This window comes from Mastigoproctus giganteus, chromosome 12, assembly GCF_048544385.1.
Source record: "Mastigoproctus giganteus isolate SK-2022 chromosome 12, ASM4854438v1, whole genome shotgun sequence".
Lineage (NCBI taxonomy): Eukaryota > Metazoa > Arthropoda > Arachnida > Uropygi > Thelyphonidae > Mastigoproctus > Mastigoproctus giganteus.
The window spans coordinates 110,341,921-110,359,622 of record NC_143586.1 but is presented as its reverse complement, the minus strand read 5'-3'; the positions used below and the strand labels follow the sequence as shown (position 1 = coordinate 110,359,622).

The 17,702-nt window shown below is 38.4% G+C and overlaps 1 protein-coding gene across 1 annotated transcript in view; it reads right to left on the bottom strand.

Annotated features, from left to right (window-relative positions):
* Nucleotides 1-17,702, bottom strand: part of LOC150077337 (HORMA domain-containing protein 1-like) — a 578,215-nt gene that overhangs the window by 209,500 nt on the left and 351,013 nt on the right. Inside the window, exon 12 of the mRNA XM_090385860.1 lies at nucleotides 5,741-5,808. Coding sequence (XP_090241986.1) covers nucleotides 5,741-5,808 — 68 coding nt within the window. The remainder of the gene's footprint in view (nucleotides 1-5,740; nucleotides 5,809-17,702) is intronic.

The following is a 17,702-nucleotide window of genomic DNA, read 5'->3' as shown; positions in this document are numbered from 1 at the left end:
GAGCTTCCCTGGACTCAGGGGAGGTACTGGCCCACTCTATTTCTATGTACAGCTGTTCATTGTACTCATCAGAGTCATTAGATCTATAACATGCTGCTACTCTCAATTTTGCTCTCCCAGTGTTTATGTCATTCCAAACTGTAGCAATATTGCACTGTCCACTTATGTCAACTGGATGCACTTCCTTAGATTTTATGTGTTTCTTAAATAACAGCATAACCTCTCCTCCCTTCCTATCCTTTCTGTACACATTGAACTCCCCAAATTCCAATTCTGCATTCCTTATATTTCTGTGATGCCATGTCTCTGATATCTGAACAATATTTGCCTTTGATATCTTGACCAGCAACTCAAATTCATCAAATTTATTTACTAAACTCCTAGCATTGGTGTACATGCAAGTATACATGCACCTGTTTCTACTCTTAGTTACCCTAATACAGCCAGGTATTTACTTGTTCTACTATGACACCCAGCAGTCCTAGAAATCTCCATTCCCTTGTTTTCCAGGCTGCTGCTCATGCCAACGTTGAGAGGCTTGTCAATAAATTTGGCCCTGGAAAGAATGTGCAAGGCTCATAGGGTATAAATTTTTTCATAGTCTCTGCTTGTTAATAGGACAGACCGTTTTCAGAGAGATGGGATACACTTAAATAGAAGGGTAGCAAGAATATTTGCTGATGTTTTTATGGTAGTGATAGGTGGGATGGTAAACTGCTAGGTTGTGGAGAGGGGGATACACAGACTAAAAGATTAATTAGAGTCACAGGCAGAGGTAAAGTGATTCTTGCACTGCTGTTACTGGAATATAAAGCAGACTGAAAAACAAGGTGTCAGGGATTTCAGGCCCTGCTGTGGATTGTCAAGGAACAAGTATATGTAAGGGCTTTATTAGGGCAACTAAGAGTAAGCAACAATGATCCTAGCATGTACCCTAATACTAGGAGCATTGTATATAAGTGTGATGAATTTGAAGAACTGATTAAGTCATCAAATAGCAACTAAGAGACATGATGTTATTCAAGCATAAGAGTTGCTGAATTTAAATATGGGGAAATAAATGTGTATAAAGATCACAGACAGGATAGGAGAGTGAGGTATGCTATTAGTTGAAGAAGCATATAAAATCAAAGACAGTACAATCAGTCGGCATGGGTGGCAATTGCAATGCTGAGTCAGTTTGGTGTAACATAAGAACTAATAAAACAAAAAAATGGGAGTAAGAGTGTGTTGTAGGCCTGATGACTCTGATGAATACAACGAACAAGATAACTCTGATGATTACAACATACAACTGCACAAAGAAATAGCGTGGGCAAATGAATCAGAATGTCTTATAATGGATTATTTCAACTTTCCAGTTGTTTACTGGAAATTGTGGGTTGGTCACTCACACACATTAGCAATACTTTGTAGATTTATTGGAGGACTGTTTTCTAAAGCAGCATATTAGAGAGGCAACAAAAGATAATGATACTCTTGATCTAGTTATCAGCAGCAATTCTTCATGCATTAAGTTGTACTGTCTTTGATTTTATATGCTTCTTAACTTTATGGTGAAACCAACAGATGAGGTTACCAACAGCAAACTCAAAATGGGAAGCATTCAAAGAATTAATCTTGGAAGCCACTAGGCTTTTCATACCAACAAAGAAATATTGTTCAAGATTTAGGACTAAATGGATGTCAGATGAACTGATTAGACATGTGACAGAGAAGAGAAATGCATGGCATACATATAAATTAACATGTGACACACAAGCCTATGATAGATATAAGCCGGCCTGTAACCAAGTTACAAAGGAGGTTAAGCAAGCAAAGGCATATTACAAGAAATCTTTGGCAAAGGATGCAAAGAAAAACAGCAAAGAGTTCTTTACTTATGTAAACTCTAGAAGGAAGGGGATGAATCAGATTGGTCCACTTGATATCGATGGTTCAACTGTTGATGATTCTGTTCAACAAACTAAATGAATATTTTGCATCGACATTCGCACATGAGGAGATATTCAGGGAGGCGAATGCCAGAGGTGTGTTCAACTCTGGCAGTAAGCTAGATAATCTTGTAATAACTGAGAGTAAAGTGGAGAAGAAATTGTTGAAGATAAACACAAGAAAGGCACCTGGGGTGGATTGAATCTATCCAGTTATATTAAAGGAGGTGGCAAACCCTTAGCCATAATTATTAGAGCTTCCCTAGACTCAGGAGAGGTACCCATGGACTGGAGATGTGCAAATGTGTCCCAATCCACAAAGGAGGATCAAAGGGAGACAGTTAATTACAGACCTGCTAATTTAATTTCTGTTCCAGGGAAATTAATGGAGGCACTGGTTAAAGAAGCACTGCAGGATCATCTAGACAAGACTTCAGTTATAGCTCAGACACAGCATGGGTTTGTTAAGGGGAAATCCAGTCTGACTAATTTGATTGGATACTATGATGTAGTCACAAAGGACCTGGATGCAAAGAATAACTTTGATATCATATATTGGGAACTTTGAAAAGCCTTTGATACTGTTGCACATGGAAGACTGCTGCACAAATTGGAGCAGTGTGGCATTGGAGGAAAATTGCTGCTATGGATAAAGGGATGGTTGAGTGGGAGAAGACAAAGAGTAGTAATCAATGGACACTGCTCTTCGTGGACTAATGTTATTAGTGGAGTCCCTCAGGGTTCAGTTTTGGGTTCATTGTTGTTTTCTATATTTATAAATGATATTGATGATGGCTTAATCTCTAAATTTGCGGATGATATGAAGGTTGGCAGGGTTTTTAATAACACTAAATGACAGTATACTGCTGCAACAGGATCTAGAAAGTTAAGCGGATGGGCTGAGAGGTGGCAAATGAAGTTTAACATTGACAAATGTAAAGTACTACATATGGGAAGCAGTAATCCCAGAGTAACGTATCAACTCTGTGGTACCACACTGACAGTGGTAGAGAATGAATAGGACCTGGGAGTAATTGTGCAGGCAGATATGAAGTTTTTTGAGCAGTGCAGATGGTCTGCAAGAGTAGCTCATGGTGTCTTGTCAATGATATACAGGAATTTTTCTAGCAGGGATAAGGAGGTGATTATCCTCTTGTATAAGGCAATGGTCAGGTCACACCTTGAGTACTGTATACAGGTCTGGAGGCCTCATTTTAAGAAGGATGTAGAGCTGTTGGAACGAGTACAGAGAAGGGCAACAAGAGTAGTGAATGGAACAAAGGGTTGCTCTTACGAAAAAGGCTTAAGTTTTGCAAATTACAGTGTCTAGAGACTAGGCACCTGCGAGGTGATCTGATTGAGTGTATAAAGCCTTGAATGGTTTGAGCATGCTCAATGTGGATGGGATTCTTCCTCTTGCTGAGAATAATCGCCTGAGAGGGCATAAATTCAAATCGAGGAAAGACGGTTGTAAGATAGATGTGTGGAAGCTTCCTGTAACCAGTGAGTGGTTGATTTCTGGAACAAACTTTCATCTGTCGTAGAAGTTGATAGCTTAAATAGGTTCAAGGCAGAACTTGACAAACATTTGGAGTGAGTGGATGGGTGAAATTAGGGGTTTTTTTTTTTTTTTTTTTTTGGCTGATGCTATATAAGCTTGCTTCTTTGCATCATGTGCCTTTGTTAATGCTAATATGCAAGTAAAAGAAACTCTCGGTGACAGTAATGACAGCATACTAATAAGGAATTTAATTAAACATATAAGCACTGTCAAGGGTAGAGGGAAAGGCTAGAGTGCTTGAAAGGGTGACAGTGGTGGTGGTGTCAGAAAGTTTTTAAATTCTATGCAGTTGGACCAACTGTTGATGATACAAACAACAAATTCTAAATGGGAAACATTTGGGGAAGTAATCATAGAAGCTAGTAGGCTTTTCTTACCAACTAAGACACCGTCATGGCTTAGAGCTAAAAGGATGTCAGATGAAATGATGAGAATTTCAGAAGAGAAGAAAAATGCATGGGATCCATATAAATTATCAAGTGACACAGAAGTCTATGACAAATACAAATTAATCTGTAATCACATCACAAAGAAGGTTAAGCAAGTTAAGTCAGATTACTAGAAGTCTCTGACAAAGAATGCAAAGAACTGCGACAAAGACTTCTCTGCTGACAATAACAGTAGAAGGACGGGGTTAAATCACATTAGGTCACTTGATGTCAATGGTTTAACTGTTGATTACTTGCTCAGGTTTCTGACAAACTGAATTGGTATTTTGCATCTAAATTCATGCATACTTTAGGGGAAGAGATGCCAGAAGCTTATCAAACTCTAATGCAGAGCTAAATGAGTTTTTGATAACTGAAAGAAAAGTGGAAGAGAAATTGTTGAGGCTAAACATAAGAAAGGTGCATGGGGTGGATGGAATCTATCCAATTATATGAAGGGAGACAACAAAGGGGGTAAGTAAATCTTTAGTCATACTTACGAGAGCAGCCTTGGATTCAGGGTAAGTCCCTATGGATTAGAGATGTGCAAATATATCCCCAATTAACAAAGGGAGATCAAAAGGTGACATAATTACAAACTTGTTAGTTTAATGTCTGTTCCAGGGAGAATAATGGAGTCACAGTTAAAGAAATAATGCAGGACACTCTAGATAGGAATGCAATTATACTGTATGCAATGTTGCATGGATTTTTTAAGAGATGGTCTTGTCTGATGAATCTGACTCAATACTATGATGCAGTACCCAAGGAAGTGGATGCAAAAAATAATTCTGGTCTCATATACTAGGATTTCAGGAAAGCGTTTGATACTGTTGCACATGACTACAAACTGAAGCAATGTGGCACTAAGGGAAAATTACTGCAATGGTTAAAGGGATTACTGGGTGACAGAAGACAGAGAGTGGCTATCAACAGACACTGCTCTTTGTAGACTAATGTTATTAGTGGAGTCTCCCAGAGTGCAGTGCTGGGCCAACTGTTCTTTTCAATATTTATTAATGATATTTAAGAAGTTATGTCGGGCTTAATGTCTAAGTTTGCTACAAAAATGATACAAAGTTTGGCTGGGTTTGAATCTACATCTACAGTAATCTCAAATTAACATATCGAGTGTGGGTATGCTCAGAATAGTGGAAAATGAAGGAGATCTCGGGGGCATTGTAGTTAGATATGAAGTTCAGTTTTGTCAATGATATACAGGAACTGTGCTAGTAGTAATAAGGAGGTAGTTATCCCTTAGTACAAGGCCATGGTTAGGCAACATCTTGAATTCTGTACACATGTCTGGAGGCCTCATTTTAGAAAGGATTTTAGATCTGCTGGAATGGGTGCAGAGAAGGGCAACCAGAAATCATACCAAGATTCAACTCTGCAAAGTGCAGCATCTGCAGACTAGCACCTGTGAGGAGAGCTGACTGAGATGTTTAAGGCCTTGAAGAGATTAAGTAAGCTTAGTTTTTATGGCATTCTTTGTCTTGCTCAGACTACTCACTCAAGAGGGCATAAATTCAAATTGAGGAAGAATGGCTGCAGAATAGATGTGCAGAAGTTTGCCTTCAGCCAGTAGGGGTTTGATTGTTGGAACAAACTTGCATCTGTCATTGTAGAAGTGAGTAGTTTGAATAAATTCACAGAAGAACTAGACAAATTCACAAATTCTTGGAAGGGATGGATGAATGAGGTGAGTAGGATTTTTTTTTCTTTGTTGATGCTGTATAACTTTGCTTTCTTGCATCATACATCACTACTCATACTATATTAATACTAATACTACAGTTTTTTAAAGTAATATTTACCTCCTGAAATCCACAAGGACAATGAATGTAATGACTGACTTCACATTCTTTGTTAATGTCTTCATTACCTATTAATAAATGATATCCAAAATATAAAATTTTAAACATTACTCATTTATATTTAAAAATAATAATAAAAAGAGTTATCTAAACTCATTAGAATAGGACTGATAAGGAGAAAGCATTTATTGATAATTTTTTAAACTTTCCATTGCACTAGCATTTTAGAGGATTCACTATCAACTTCAACACAATTCACCTCAGCTATATATACTGAGTAGCCAATTTATAAAGTACATACACCTACTCTTTCCATGAAATGGAGCACTGTGTATGTGCAATTCAGTGCAAGAATGGGCAAAACAAAAGGCTTAAATAAGGCATGGTTGTCAGTGCCAAGATGAAACATTGAGTTCAACCACAGCATGGGTTTGTTAAAGGGAAATCTTACCTGACCAATTTAATTGGATACTACGGTGTGGTCACAAAGGAAATGGATGCAAAATTATTTTGATATCATATACTTGTATTTCAGGAAAGTTTTTGATACTGTTGCATATAGAAGTCTCCTGTACAAGTTGGAGAAGTATGGCATTATGGGAAAGTTTCTGCTATGAATAAAGGGATGGTTGAGTGGGAGAATAGATAGATAGATAGATAGACAGAGAGAGAGAGAGAGAGAGAGAGAGAGAGAGAGAGAGAGAGAGAGAGAGAGAGAGAGAGAGAGAGAGAGAGAGAGAGAGTTACAACCAATGGACACTGCTCTTCATGGATTAATATTATTAGTGGAGTCTCCCAGGGTTCAGTTTTGGTGACCATTGTTGTTTTCTATATTTATCAATGATGTTGATGAAGGTATAACAGGCTTAATTTCCAAGTTAGCAGACAATACAAAGGTTGGCAGGATTGTTAACGACAGTAATGATGGTATGCGGCTGCAACAGGATCTAGAAAAGTTGGGCAGATGGGCTGAGAGGTGGCAAGTGAAGTTTAATTGGCAAATGCAAAGTACTGCATATGGGTAGCAGGGTAGTGGAGAATGAAAAAGACCTGGGGGTAATTGTACCGTCAGATATGAAGTTTTCAGAGAAGTGCAGACAGGCTGCCAGAGCAGCTCATGTGGTCTTGTCAATGATATACAGGAACTTTGCTAGCAGGGATAAGGAGGTGATTACCCTTTGCATAAGGTGATGGGCAGGCCACACCTTAAGTAGTGCATACAGGTCTGGAGGCCTCATTTTAGGAAGCATGTAGAGCTGCTGGAACGAGTACAGAGAAGGGCAACGAGATTGATGGGGGGGGGACAAAGGGATGCTCTTATCAAGAAATGTTTAAATTCTGCAAATTGCAGCATCTGGGAAAACTAGGCACCTGTGAGGTGATCTGACTGAGGTGTTTAAGACTTTGAATGGTGTGAGCAAGTTCAATGCTGATGGAATTCTTTCCCTTGCTCAGATTATTATGCACTCGAGGGGTCATAAATTGAAATTGAGGAAAGACAGTTGCAGAATAGATGTGTAGAAATTTGCCTTTAGCCTGCGAGTGGTTGATTTGGAACTTCCATCTGTCATTATGGAAGTTGATAGCGTAAAAAATTCAAGTAAGAACTGCACAAACTGTTAGAGTGAATGGAAAGTGTTTTTTTTTGGCTGATGCTGTATAAGTTTGCTTTTTTGCATCATATTCTATTACTATTGCTAATGCTACTGTGTATCTTAAAAAATATACACCACTGGGAATTTCGGGTACAATGTATTTTGTTTCTCGAGTGTATCAAGACATTAGCCAAATAACAACTAGAAAATGGCGATCCTGTGGTTGGAACCAGCCCATTGATATTTGAGGTCAATAGACTAAAAAACTTGTGCAGGATAATAGAAAGACTATTGTCAAACAAATAACAACCAAAGTACAATAGTGGTAACCAAAAAGGCACTTCAGAACTTGACAAAACTAGATTCCACTCCTGTCAACAAAAAAAGAAGGTAGGTTACAGTGGTCTTGGGCACACCAATACTGAACAGTAGAGGATTGGAAAAACATTTGTCTTGGCTGAAAAATCTTGGTTCCTGCTGTTTCTGGCTGATGGAAGGATTAGAATATAGTGAAAACAGCATTTGTCTAGGGAATCATCCTGCCAGTTGGTAGACAAGCAGTTGGTAGTAGTCTTATTGTGCGGGGAGTAGTGCAGTGCACATCAGGCCCCTTAATACAAGTGGAGCAATATTTGGATGCTACAGGTTATCTGTAAATTGTTTTCAAACCACCGCATTCCTTCGTGGCTAAGTGTATCCATCTACAAATGGTTTGTTCCAACAGAATATTACACCATGTCACAAGGCAAAAATTAGAATTGCAGAATTGGTTCAAGGAACACATGAGCAAATTCAATCTACTGTTGTGGCCATCTCAGTTGTGGCCACCAAATTTTAATTCAATTGAGCACCTGTGGCATGAGTTGGATGTTGTTGTTGTTATGTGGTTTTTCAGGAGCATTAGTAACTAAGGCCATATTGCTCCGGGGATATGTGGTGGTCATTAACTGACCTTTCCTCATCCTCCATATTTGGTGGTCACGGGCTCGAACCCCGGTCTAATCAAGAAGCATGTGCTACGCACTGCTGCTCCTGCCCACCTGGCTACGGAGGCGCCGGCATGAGATGGAACAAGCTCTTCAGAGCAGACATCTGCAGCCATCCAATTTGATGGTAGCCACACCCTTATATCAAGTGCACAGACAGTAAGAGCTTAGAGATATCTATTGCCAATATCGCTGAACACATAAGTGTAGTTGTAAAGACTAATTACAGCAGACATCTTGCATGAGCAAATAAAACTTTAAAATGTTCCCCAAGAAAGAATATTAAAAATTAAAATCTCCCCTTAGAATTTCAGCAAGACTGCAAAATCTTATTTGTGCAAGTTGTATGTCTGCTATAGTGAGTCTGTAATACACTTTTGATATTAATGGAAGTATTGATAATGGGTATATCTGAGATCTTATCTGTGTATGTGTACATCAGGTAAGATAACGTACATCATGTTCACTTCTGGTAGAAGATTATAAGTGCCAGGATGCAGAATTTTGAGCTTGTGGGAACAATAAATTTTTGGAAATTTTTACTTTCTTTTTGATTAACACATTAAATTATGTTTTAAAGATAGTTTAAACAGTCTTAGTATTCATGTTCATTATCTTATTTTTAAATTTAGCTAGTGATTTTGTAAGGTACTATTCGTACCACGTAATGAGTGGAATATTAGGGTTTTAATTCTAATAAATTAACTGCTTGAAGGTTCTAATCACCAGTTGGGTATATATAATTTTGTGTTTAGCTAAGAAATTTTACTATTTAGTAGGCATATAACTAACTTAACACTGCAATCATAATGGCATAGTGCAACATATATCTTGAACTTAATAGCATAAGGTATAACTGCATTTAGGAACATATTAGCTTATTATTAATTAACATATTAATTTACAGTGTAGTACTGTAAATTAATCAATTAAACATTAATTTTCATTGTTAATCAATTAAATTCAACTTAAACAGAAATAGTGCCCCCAGACTAGAGCAGCAAATCAACGGGCAAAAAAGTAGCAGGTGTGCTGTGTCTTGGGGAAGAACTAAAGGGGATGATTCTCCAACATAATATAGAATAACAAAATATGCAACTTGCATAAAATGTTAGCATTAGCATCAGTAGAGGCATATGATGCAAGAAAGAAAGCTTAGGTAGCATCAGCCAAAAAAAAAAATACTTCCACTTCATCCCTCTGTGCATTTGAAATACCTGTCCAGCTGAGCCTTAAATTTATTTAGGCTATCAACTTCCACAACAAGGGATGGAAATCTATTCCACCAACTACCCGCTGGCTAAAGGCAAATTTCCGCACATCTATCCTACATCTGTCTTTCCTCAATTTGAATTTATGCCCTCTCGGGTGATTATTCTGAGCAAGAGGCAGAATCCCATCAGCATTCAGCATGAACAAACCATTCAGGACTTTATACACCTCTATCAGTTCATCTCGTCGGTGCCTAGTCTCCAGACACTGTAATTTGCATAACTTAAGCCTTTCTTCATAAGAGCAACCCTTTGTTCCATTCACTAACCTTGTTGCCCTTCTCTGTACTCGTTCCAGCATCTCTATATCCTTCTTGAAATAAGGCCTCCAGACCTGTATACAGTACTCAAAGTGTGGCCTGACCATTGCCTTATACAAGGAAATAATCACCTCCTTATTCCTGCTAGAAAAATTCCTGTATATCATTGATCAGACACCATGAGCTACTCTTGCAGCCTGTCTGCACTACTCAGAGAACTTCATATCTGCCTGCACAATTACCCCCCAGGTCCTTTTCATTCTCTACCACTGTCAGTGTAGTACCACAGAATTGGTACACTGCTCTGGGGTTGCTGTTTCCCATATGTAGTACTTTACATTTGTCAATGTTAAACTTCATTTGCCACCTCTCAGCCCATCTGCTCAACCTTTCCAGATCCTGTTGCAGCAGCATAGCATCAGTAGTGTCCTTGACAACCCTGCCAACCTTTGTATCGTCTGCAAACTTGGACATTAAGCTTGATATACCATCATCAATATTATTTATAAATACAGAAAACAATAATGGACCCCAACACTGAACCCTGAGGGACTCCACTAATAACATTAGTCCACAATGAGCAGTGTCCATTGATTACCACTCTCTGTCTTCTCTCCCTCAACCACCACTTTATCCATAGCGGCAATTTGCCTCCAATGCCAAACTACTCCAATCTGTGCAGCAGTCTTCCATGTGCAACAGTATCAAAAGCCTTTCTAAGATCCAAGTATATAATATCAAGGTTATTCCCTGCATCCAGTTCTTTTGTGACTGCATCATAGTATCCAATCAAATCTGCCTGTGACCTATAACTGAAGTCTTGTCTAGATGATCCTGCAGTGCTTCTTTAACCAGTGATTCCATTAATTTTCCTGGAACAGAAGTTAAACTCACAGGTCTATAATTACTTTTGTCAGCCTTTGATCCTCCTTTGTGAATTGGGGTCACATTTGCATATCTCCAGTCCATGGGTACCTCCCCTAAGTCCAAGAAAGCTCTCATAATTATGGCTAAGGGTTTGCTTACTTCCTTTGCTGCCTCCTTTAATATAACTGGATAGATCCCATCCACCCCAGGTGCCTTTCTTGTGTTTATCTTCAACAATTTCTCCTCCACTTTACTCTCAGTTATTACAAGATTATCTAGCTTACTGCCAGAGTTGAATACACCTCTGGCATTCTCCTCACTAAATAACTCCTCATGTGTGAATGTCGATGCAAAATATTCATTTAGTCTGTTAGTTACCTGAGCAGGATCATCAACAGTTGAACAATCGATATCATGGACCAATCTGATTCATCCCTTTCCTTCTAGAGTTTACATAGGTAAAGAACTAACTCTTTTCTGTTTTTCTTTGCATCCTTTGCCAAGGATTTCTCATAATCTGCCTTTGCCTACCTAATCTCCTTTGTGACTTGGTTACAGACCAGCTTATATTTATCATAGGCTTCCATGTCACTCATTAATTTACATGCATCCCATGCATTTTTCTTCTCGGCCATATGTCTCATTAGTTCATCTGACATCCATCCAAGGTTTAGGCCTAAACCTTGAACAATATTTCCTAGTTGGTATGTAAAGACTAGTACTTGCAAGATAAGTTCTTTGAATGCTTCCCATTTTGAATTTGCTGTTGGTAACGTCATCAGTTGGTCCCACTGTATAGAATTTAAATACTGTCTCAGACCATCATAGTCACCTTTACGAAAGCAAAAACCCTTCCCTTTACCCCTGATGGTAGCTACCTTTTTGAATAAGTCCCACTTCAGCACGCTGTTATCACTGCCACCTAGTGGTTCCTCGAGCTGCAGATTCTTAATGCATGAAGAATCACTACTTATAATCAAATCTAGAGTATTACTCCCTCTAATTGCCTCCTGAACATGCTGATGTAGAAAACAATCATACAATACATCCACAAAGGCCTTGCTAGTGTGTGAGTGACCAACTCACAAATTCCAGTCAATATCTGGGAAATTAAAATCCCCCATTATAAGACTCTCTGATTTACTGGCCCACTCTATTTCCCTGTACAATTTCTTATTATACTCATCAGAGTCATTAGGCCTATAGCACACTCCTACTCTCAATTTTGATCTCCCAATGCTTATGTCACACCAAACTGACTCGGCATTGCACTGTCCAGCAATGTCGACTGGCTTCATTTCCTTGGATTTTATGTGTTTCTTAACTAATAGCATAACCCCTCCTCCCTTCCTTTCCTGTCTATCCTTTCTGCAGACGTTGTTCTCCCCAAATTCAAGCTCTGCATTCCTTATATCTGTGTGACATCACATCTCTGATATCCCAACAATATCCGCCTTTGATGATTTGAGCAATACTTCAAATTCATCAAATTTATTTACCAAACTCCTAGCATTGGTGTACACGCAAGTATACATGCGCCTGTTCTTTTTCTTAGCTACCCTAACACAACCAATGTTTTTACTTGTACTGCAATGACTCCCAGCAGTCTCTGAAATATGCTGCATCTTGTTTTCCAGGCTTCTGCTCATTCCAATAGAAGCAGTGCAAGAATCATTTTCACCTTTGCCAATGGCTACTGTTAATCTATTAGTTCTTGTATCCCCCCAAGCTGGCAGTTTTCCAACCCTCCTAACACTGCCTCGATAGCATCAGCAAATATTCTTGCACCATTTCTATTTAAGTGTATCCCATCCCTGTAGAAGCAGTCCCTTCTGTTAACAAGTACAGACCAGGTTGAAAAAAATTCTACCCCTTGAGCCTTGCACAATCTTTCGAGGGCCGAATTGATCGACAAGGCACTCATCATATACTCCCTCCTGTCGTATCTGGACAGAATTGCAGACACTTCAAATTCAGCCCTAATTCACGGCTGTTTTTTCAACAGTGACCTGTACTTGTTATGTAATTCTGCTGGTCGCAAAAGTTTCTGGAACAGGATATGATCCTGCTAAGGGGGATGTCTTTGGGTCTGCTAGGTGCAGAGTGTGTGAAGAAATTAGGCACCAACTCAGCGTTCTGATGGGGCATTTATGAGAGTTTAAAAGGTAGTGTAGATACACTAAAAAGGAAGTAAAATGAGAGGCTCATCAGCTGTTTAACTCATCATCAGATCTTATTCTTGTGCGTCAGACAACACAGCAGCAATCTTTAGGGCAGAATGTGCTGTCTCACAGGAATTAGTTATTGTCGGTGACTCTATTGTCAGGGAAATGGGAAATATATTGTGCAAGAAGGATATGTGGAACAGGACCAGCATATGATTGCCAGGGGTATAAGTAGATGGCAGTTGTAGAGCAAATATCTTTTAAGGACACAAAAGGTGATATTGTTGTATGAGTTGGCACTAATGATAGTAAGTGTAGGACATCTGAGGTCTTACATACCATGCATAGGACAATGTAGGAAAAAATTTGCAAGATAGGATTTAATTTGAAAGTGTCTGCCATTCTGTCCAGACACGAGAGGAGGAAAATAATGTTGAGAGCCTTGTCAATCAATTCAGTCGTGGAGAGACTGTACAAGGATCATGGAGTAGAATTTTCCTCAGCATGGGCTGTGCTTGTTAACAGGAGAGACTGTCTTTATAGGAAGGGATACACTTGAATAAAAGGGATGCAAGAATATTTGCTGATGCTATCGAGGAAGTGATAAGCCCTCCAGGGTTGCAAAATTGGTAGTTTGAGGTATACACAAACTAATGGCTTAATTAAAGCCACAGACAGATGTGAAAGTGATTCTTGCACTGATACTACTGGTACCTGCAGCAGTCTGGAAAGCAAGGTGTCTGGGACTTCAGGCCCTGCTGTGGGTCATAATGGAACAAAATAAATACTTTGGCTGTATTAGGGTAACTAAGATTAAGAATATGTGCAGGTACACTAATGCTAGAAACTGTATATAAATTTAATTAATTTGAAGTACTTATTAAATCATTAAATGCAGACATTGTAGGAATAGCTGAAGCATGGTGTTGCTCGGACATAAATGATGCAGAATTTGAATACAATGTATACAGGAAGGACAGAGAGGACACGACAGGTGTAGAGTAGGGCTTACAATACCAAGATCCCAGTCGTTTTTTCGGTAATAATTTAAAAAAAAAAAGTTTATAATTTAATCACATAAAGGTTATAAAATCACCTTTATGTGATTATGACGTCTTTATCTCTACTAGAAAATATTCAATAAATCATCGATAGGACACCATGCAACATTGCAACCTGTCCCCAATTCTCGGACAACTTCATGTCTGATCATGTCATAACTCCCAAGTCCTGTTCCTCCTCTACTGACTTTATTTCAACTCCACCAAGTCTATAAGTTATTTTGAAGTTGCTGTTCCCCAGGTGTAAGACCTTGCATTTTGTTGAATTAAAGCATATAGCTGCTACTTTTCTGACCATCCCGGAAGTCTATCTAGGTCACTCTGAAGAAGCTCTGCTTGGCGGCGATCATTAACTACTCTACTGATCTTTACATCATCTGCAAGTTTAGACATCACACCCTATATCCCTTCATAGATGTCATTTAAGATAATCAAAAATAACAGTGGTCCCAATACTGATCCTTGGGGAACCCCACTTCTTACATTAACCCAATCTGAGGCATAATCATTTATCACAACCCCCTGCCTGGTGCCCTCAAGCCATCACGCTATCCATCTAAGGATTTTCCCTATGATTCCAGCCTGTTGCAACTTATAAAGTAACTGCTCATGTGGGACTGAGTCAAATGCTTTGCTGATATCTAAATAAACAATGTCGAAATTACTCTCTAAATCCAGCTCACAACTGACCTGTCAAAATGGCTAACCAGATTTGTTAAACATTATTTTTTCTTTACAAAACCATGCTGTGTATCCTACAGAATTCCATTTCCATCTAAATGATCCTGAATTCCACCCTTGATCATTGCCTCCATGATTTTCTCTACTACTGAAGTTAGACTGGCCGGTTGGTAATTTCCCGTTACACTCCTAGAACCGTCTTTATGTTCCAATTTACACTAATCCAATGGAATCTCTCCTGAGTCCAGTGATGCTCTCATAACTAGCCTTAATGGTTCAATGCACTCACTTGCCACCTCCTTTAAAATTATAGGGTATATGCCATCAACCACAGGAGCCTTACTCACCTGTGGGTGCGAACATTTTCTCATTAAATCAACATGTGAAATTTCAACATCATTAATTACATTTTTTTCAACTTCACTCCCATAATTTCTCATTGATGTGAAGGTTTTTCTTCTGTAAATATCGATGCAAAGTAACTGTCGAGTTCATCTGCAATATCAGTTGGGGTATCTAATACTATCCCACGCAATTACATATGCATCCAATCTGATTTGTCCTTCTCTTCTTTGCATTTATATATGTGAAGAATTCCTTAACTGCACACTCTTTGCTCTCTCCCAGACTCAGTAAAGATATTATAGAGAAAATTATACTTCGCTGAATAAAACGTCTTTCTCCTTCAGAAAATGATGAACATAATTCAACCATGGAAGACCAACATGGAACAGAACATCAGTGTTCCATAAATTCTTACCAAAATAAGAAATTGCTTGACTCCAATGTGAGTTTAAAAGATGAACTTGAGTCGGAAATTAATGAAATACTTTTAACTATTTTTGCTAAAAGAGTTCAAAGCCTAGAAAATATAGACTGAGATCATGTACGATTATCTCAGTACAATAGTACCAGAATAGAATCCGAAACGGCGTTTTCTGCCACTAATCAAATATGTACCAAAATTAGATCCATTTTAAACAATCATACTATTGATTGCTGATGTTTCTTAAGAGCTCACTTTATTCGGACAGGTAGTGTGGATGCTTAAACATAACTAAACTTTGCAGTAACAATATGTATTTTTTTTTGTTTTTAGAATAACAGTATTTTTAATGATTTTTTTCAGAATATTTATTATTGCAATAAATGTTTATTTAAAACTTGAATTCAAGTAATCACAGTACTTGTTTTTTCCTTACTTTATTGCACCTAACTGTCATCAAAATTTATTGAGAAAAATGTTTGTTTTTGGAATACGGGTATCCCGGTTTCATAAATAAAAAAACAGAAATATTGTATTAAGATTTTGACCGGTATTGTTAGCCTTAGTGTTGAGTTATGCTCTTAGTTAAGAAGCATATTAAATCTAACGCAGTGCATCCAGTTGACACGGGTGACGATACAATGTTGAGTAAGATTGGTGTGTTATAGGCACTGGGAAAACAAAATTGAGAATGGGAGTGTGTGACCTAATGACTGTGATGAGTATACCAACCAGTTATACAGAGAAATAGAGTGGGCGAGCAAATCAGAATCTCTCATCATGTGGGATTTTAACTTTCCAGATGTTGACCAGAATTTGTGGGTTGGTCACTTACACATTATCAAGACTTTTGTGGATTTCTTGGATGACTGTTTTCTACAGCAGCAGCAGCATGTTAGAGGAGCAACAAGAGGAAGCAATACTCTTGATTTGGTTATCAGTGGTGATTCTTCATGAATTGATAATATGCAAGTAAAAGACCCACTGGGTGGAAGTGATCACAGTGTACTGATGTGGAATTTAATTAAAGACATAACTACTGTCAAGGGTAATTAGCATTAGTTGAGGCATATGATGCAAGAAAGCAAGCTTATATAGCATCAGCCAAAAAAAAAAAAAAAAAAAAAAAACTTCCCATTTCACCCATTCGGTCACTCCAAATATTTGTCTAGTTCAGCCTTAAATTTATTTAAGTTATCAACTTCCACAACAACAGATGGAAGTCTGTTCCAACAATCAACTACCCATTGGCTAAAGGCAAACTTCCGCACATTTATTCTACAACTGTCTTTTCTTAATTTGAATCTATGCTACCTCAGGTTCTTAATCTGAGCAATCAGAAGTATCCCATTAGCATTGAGCCTGCTCAAACCATTCAAGACCTTATACACATCAATCAGATCACCTCACAGGCGCCTAGTCTAATGGGAAAGGCTTTTGTACGAGTGACTACAGTGGTCTTAGACAGTTTTTAAATTCTATGAAGTGGGACCTACTAATGATGATACAAACACAAATTCTAAGTGGGAAACATTTGGGGAAGTAATCACAGAAGCTAGCAGCCTTTTCATACCAACTAAGACATACTCTACATGGCTTAGAGCTAAAAGCATATCAGATGAACTGATGAGAATTGTAGAAGAGAAGAAAAAATGCATGGGACGCATATAAATTATCAGGTGACACAGAAGCTTATGGTATATATATATAATCAAATCACAAAGGGGGTTACAGCCTTAGTAGCCCTTGCACCAATAAATCAAATCAAAAAACAGAGGAGGTTAGGCAAGTTAATGCAGATTAGCATGAGCATTAGCAGTGGGAAATGATGCAATAGGCACCTCAGATCACAACTTGGTAATTGTCTCTTCTCCAATGGAGTCTTCATCTCATAGCCTTTATTCCCAACCTCATACTGTTTGACATTACAGGAATGCGAAATGGGATGATCTAAGAGATTTCTTTTCTTCTTTTCCTTGGTGAGATTACTGTTTCAAAACTTCTGATGTCAACATCTGCTCAGATTGTGTTAGTGAAATTATTCTTGTAGGAATGTAATCCTTTATTCCAAGCTCCACTCAAAAACATCCTTTATCTAAACCTTGGTTTTCCAATAAATGTGACACAGAGACAACCCCCAAGGCAGAATGCGCTGGTCCCGAAGGAACTAGTAGTTGTTGGTGACTCTATTGTCAGGGAAACGGGGAACATGCTTTGTAAAAAAGATAGGTGGAACAGGACCAGGGTATGTCTGCCAGGGGCAAAGGTTGATGACGTTGTAGAGCGAATATCATCTTTTAAGGGCACAAA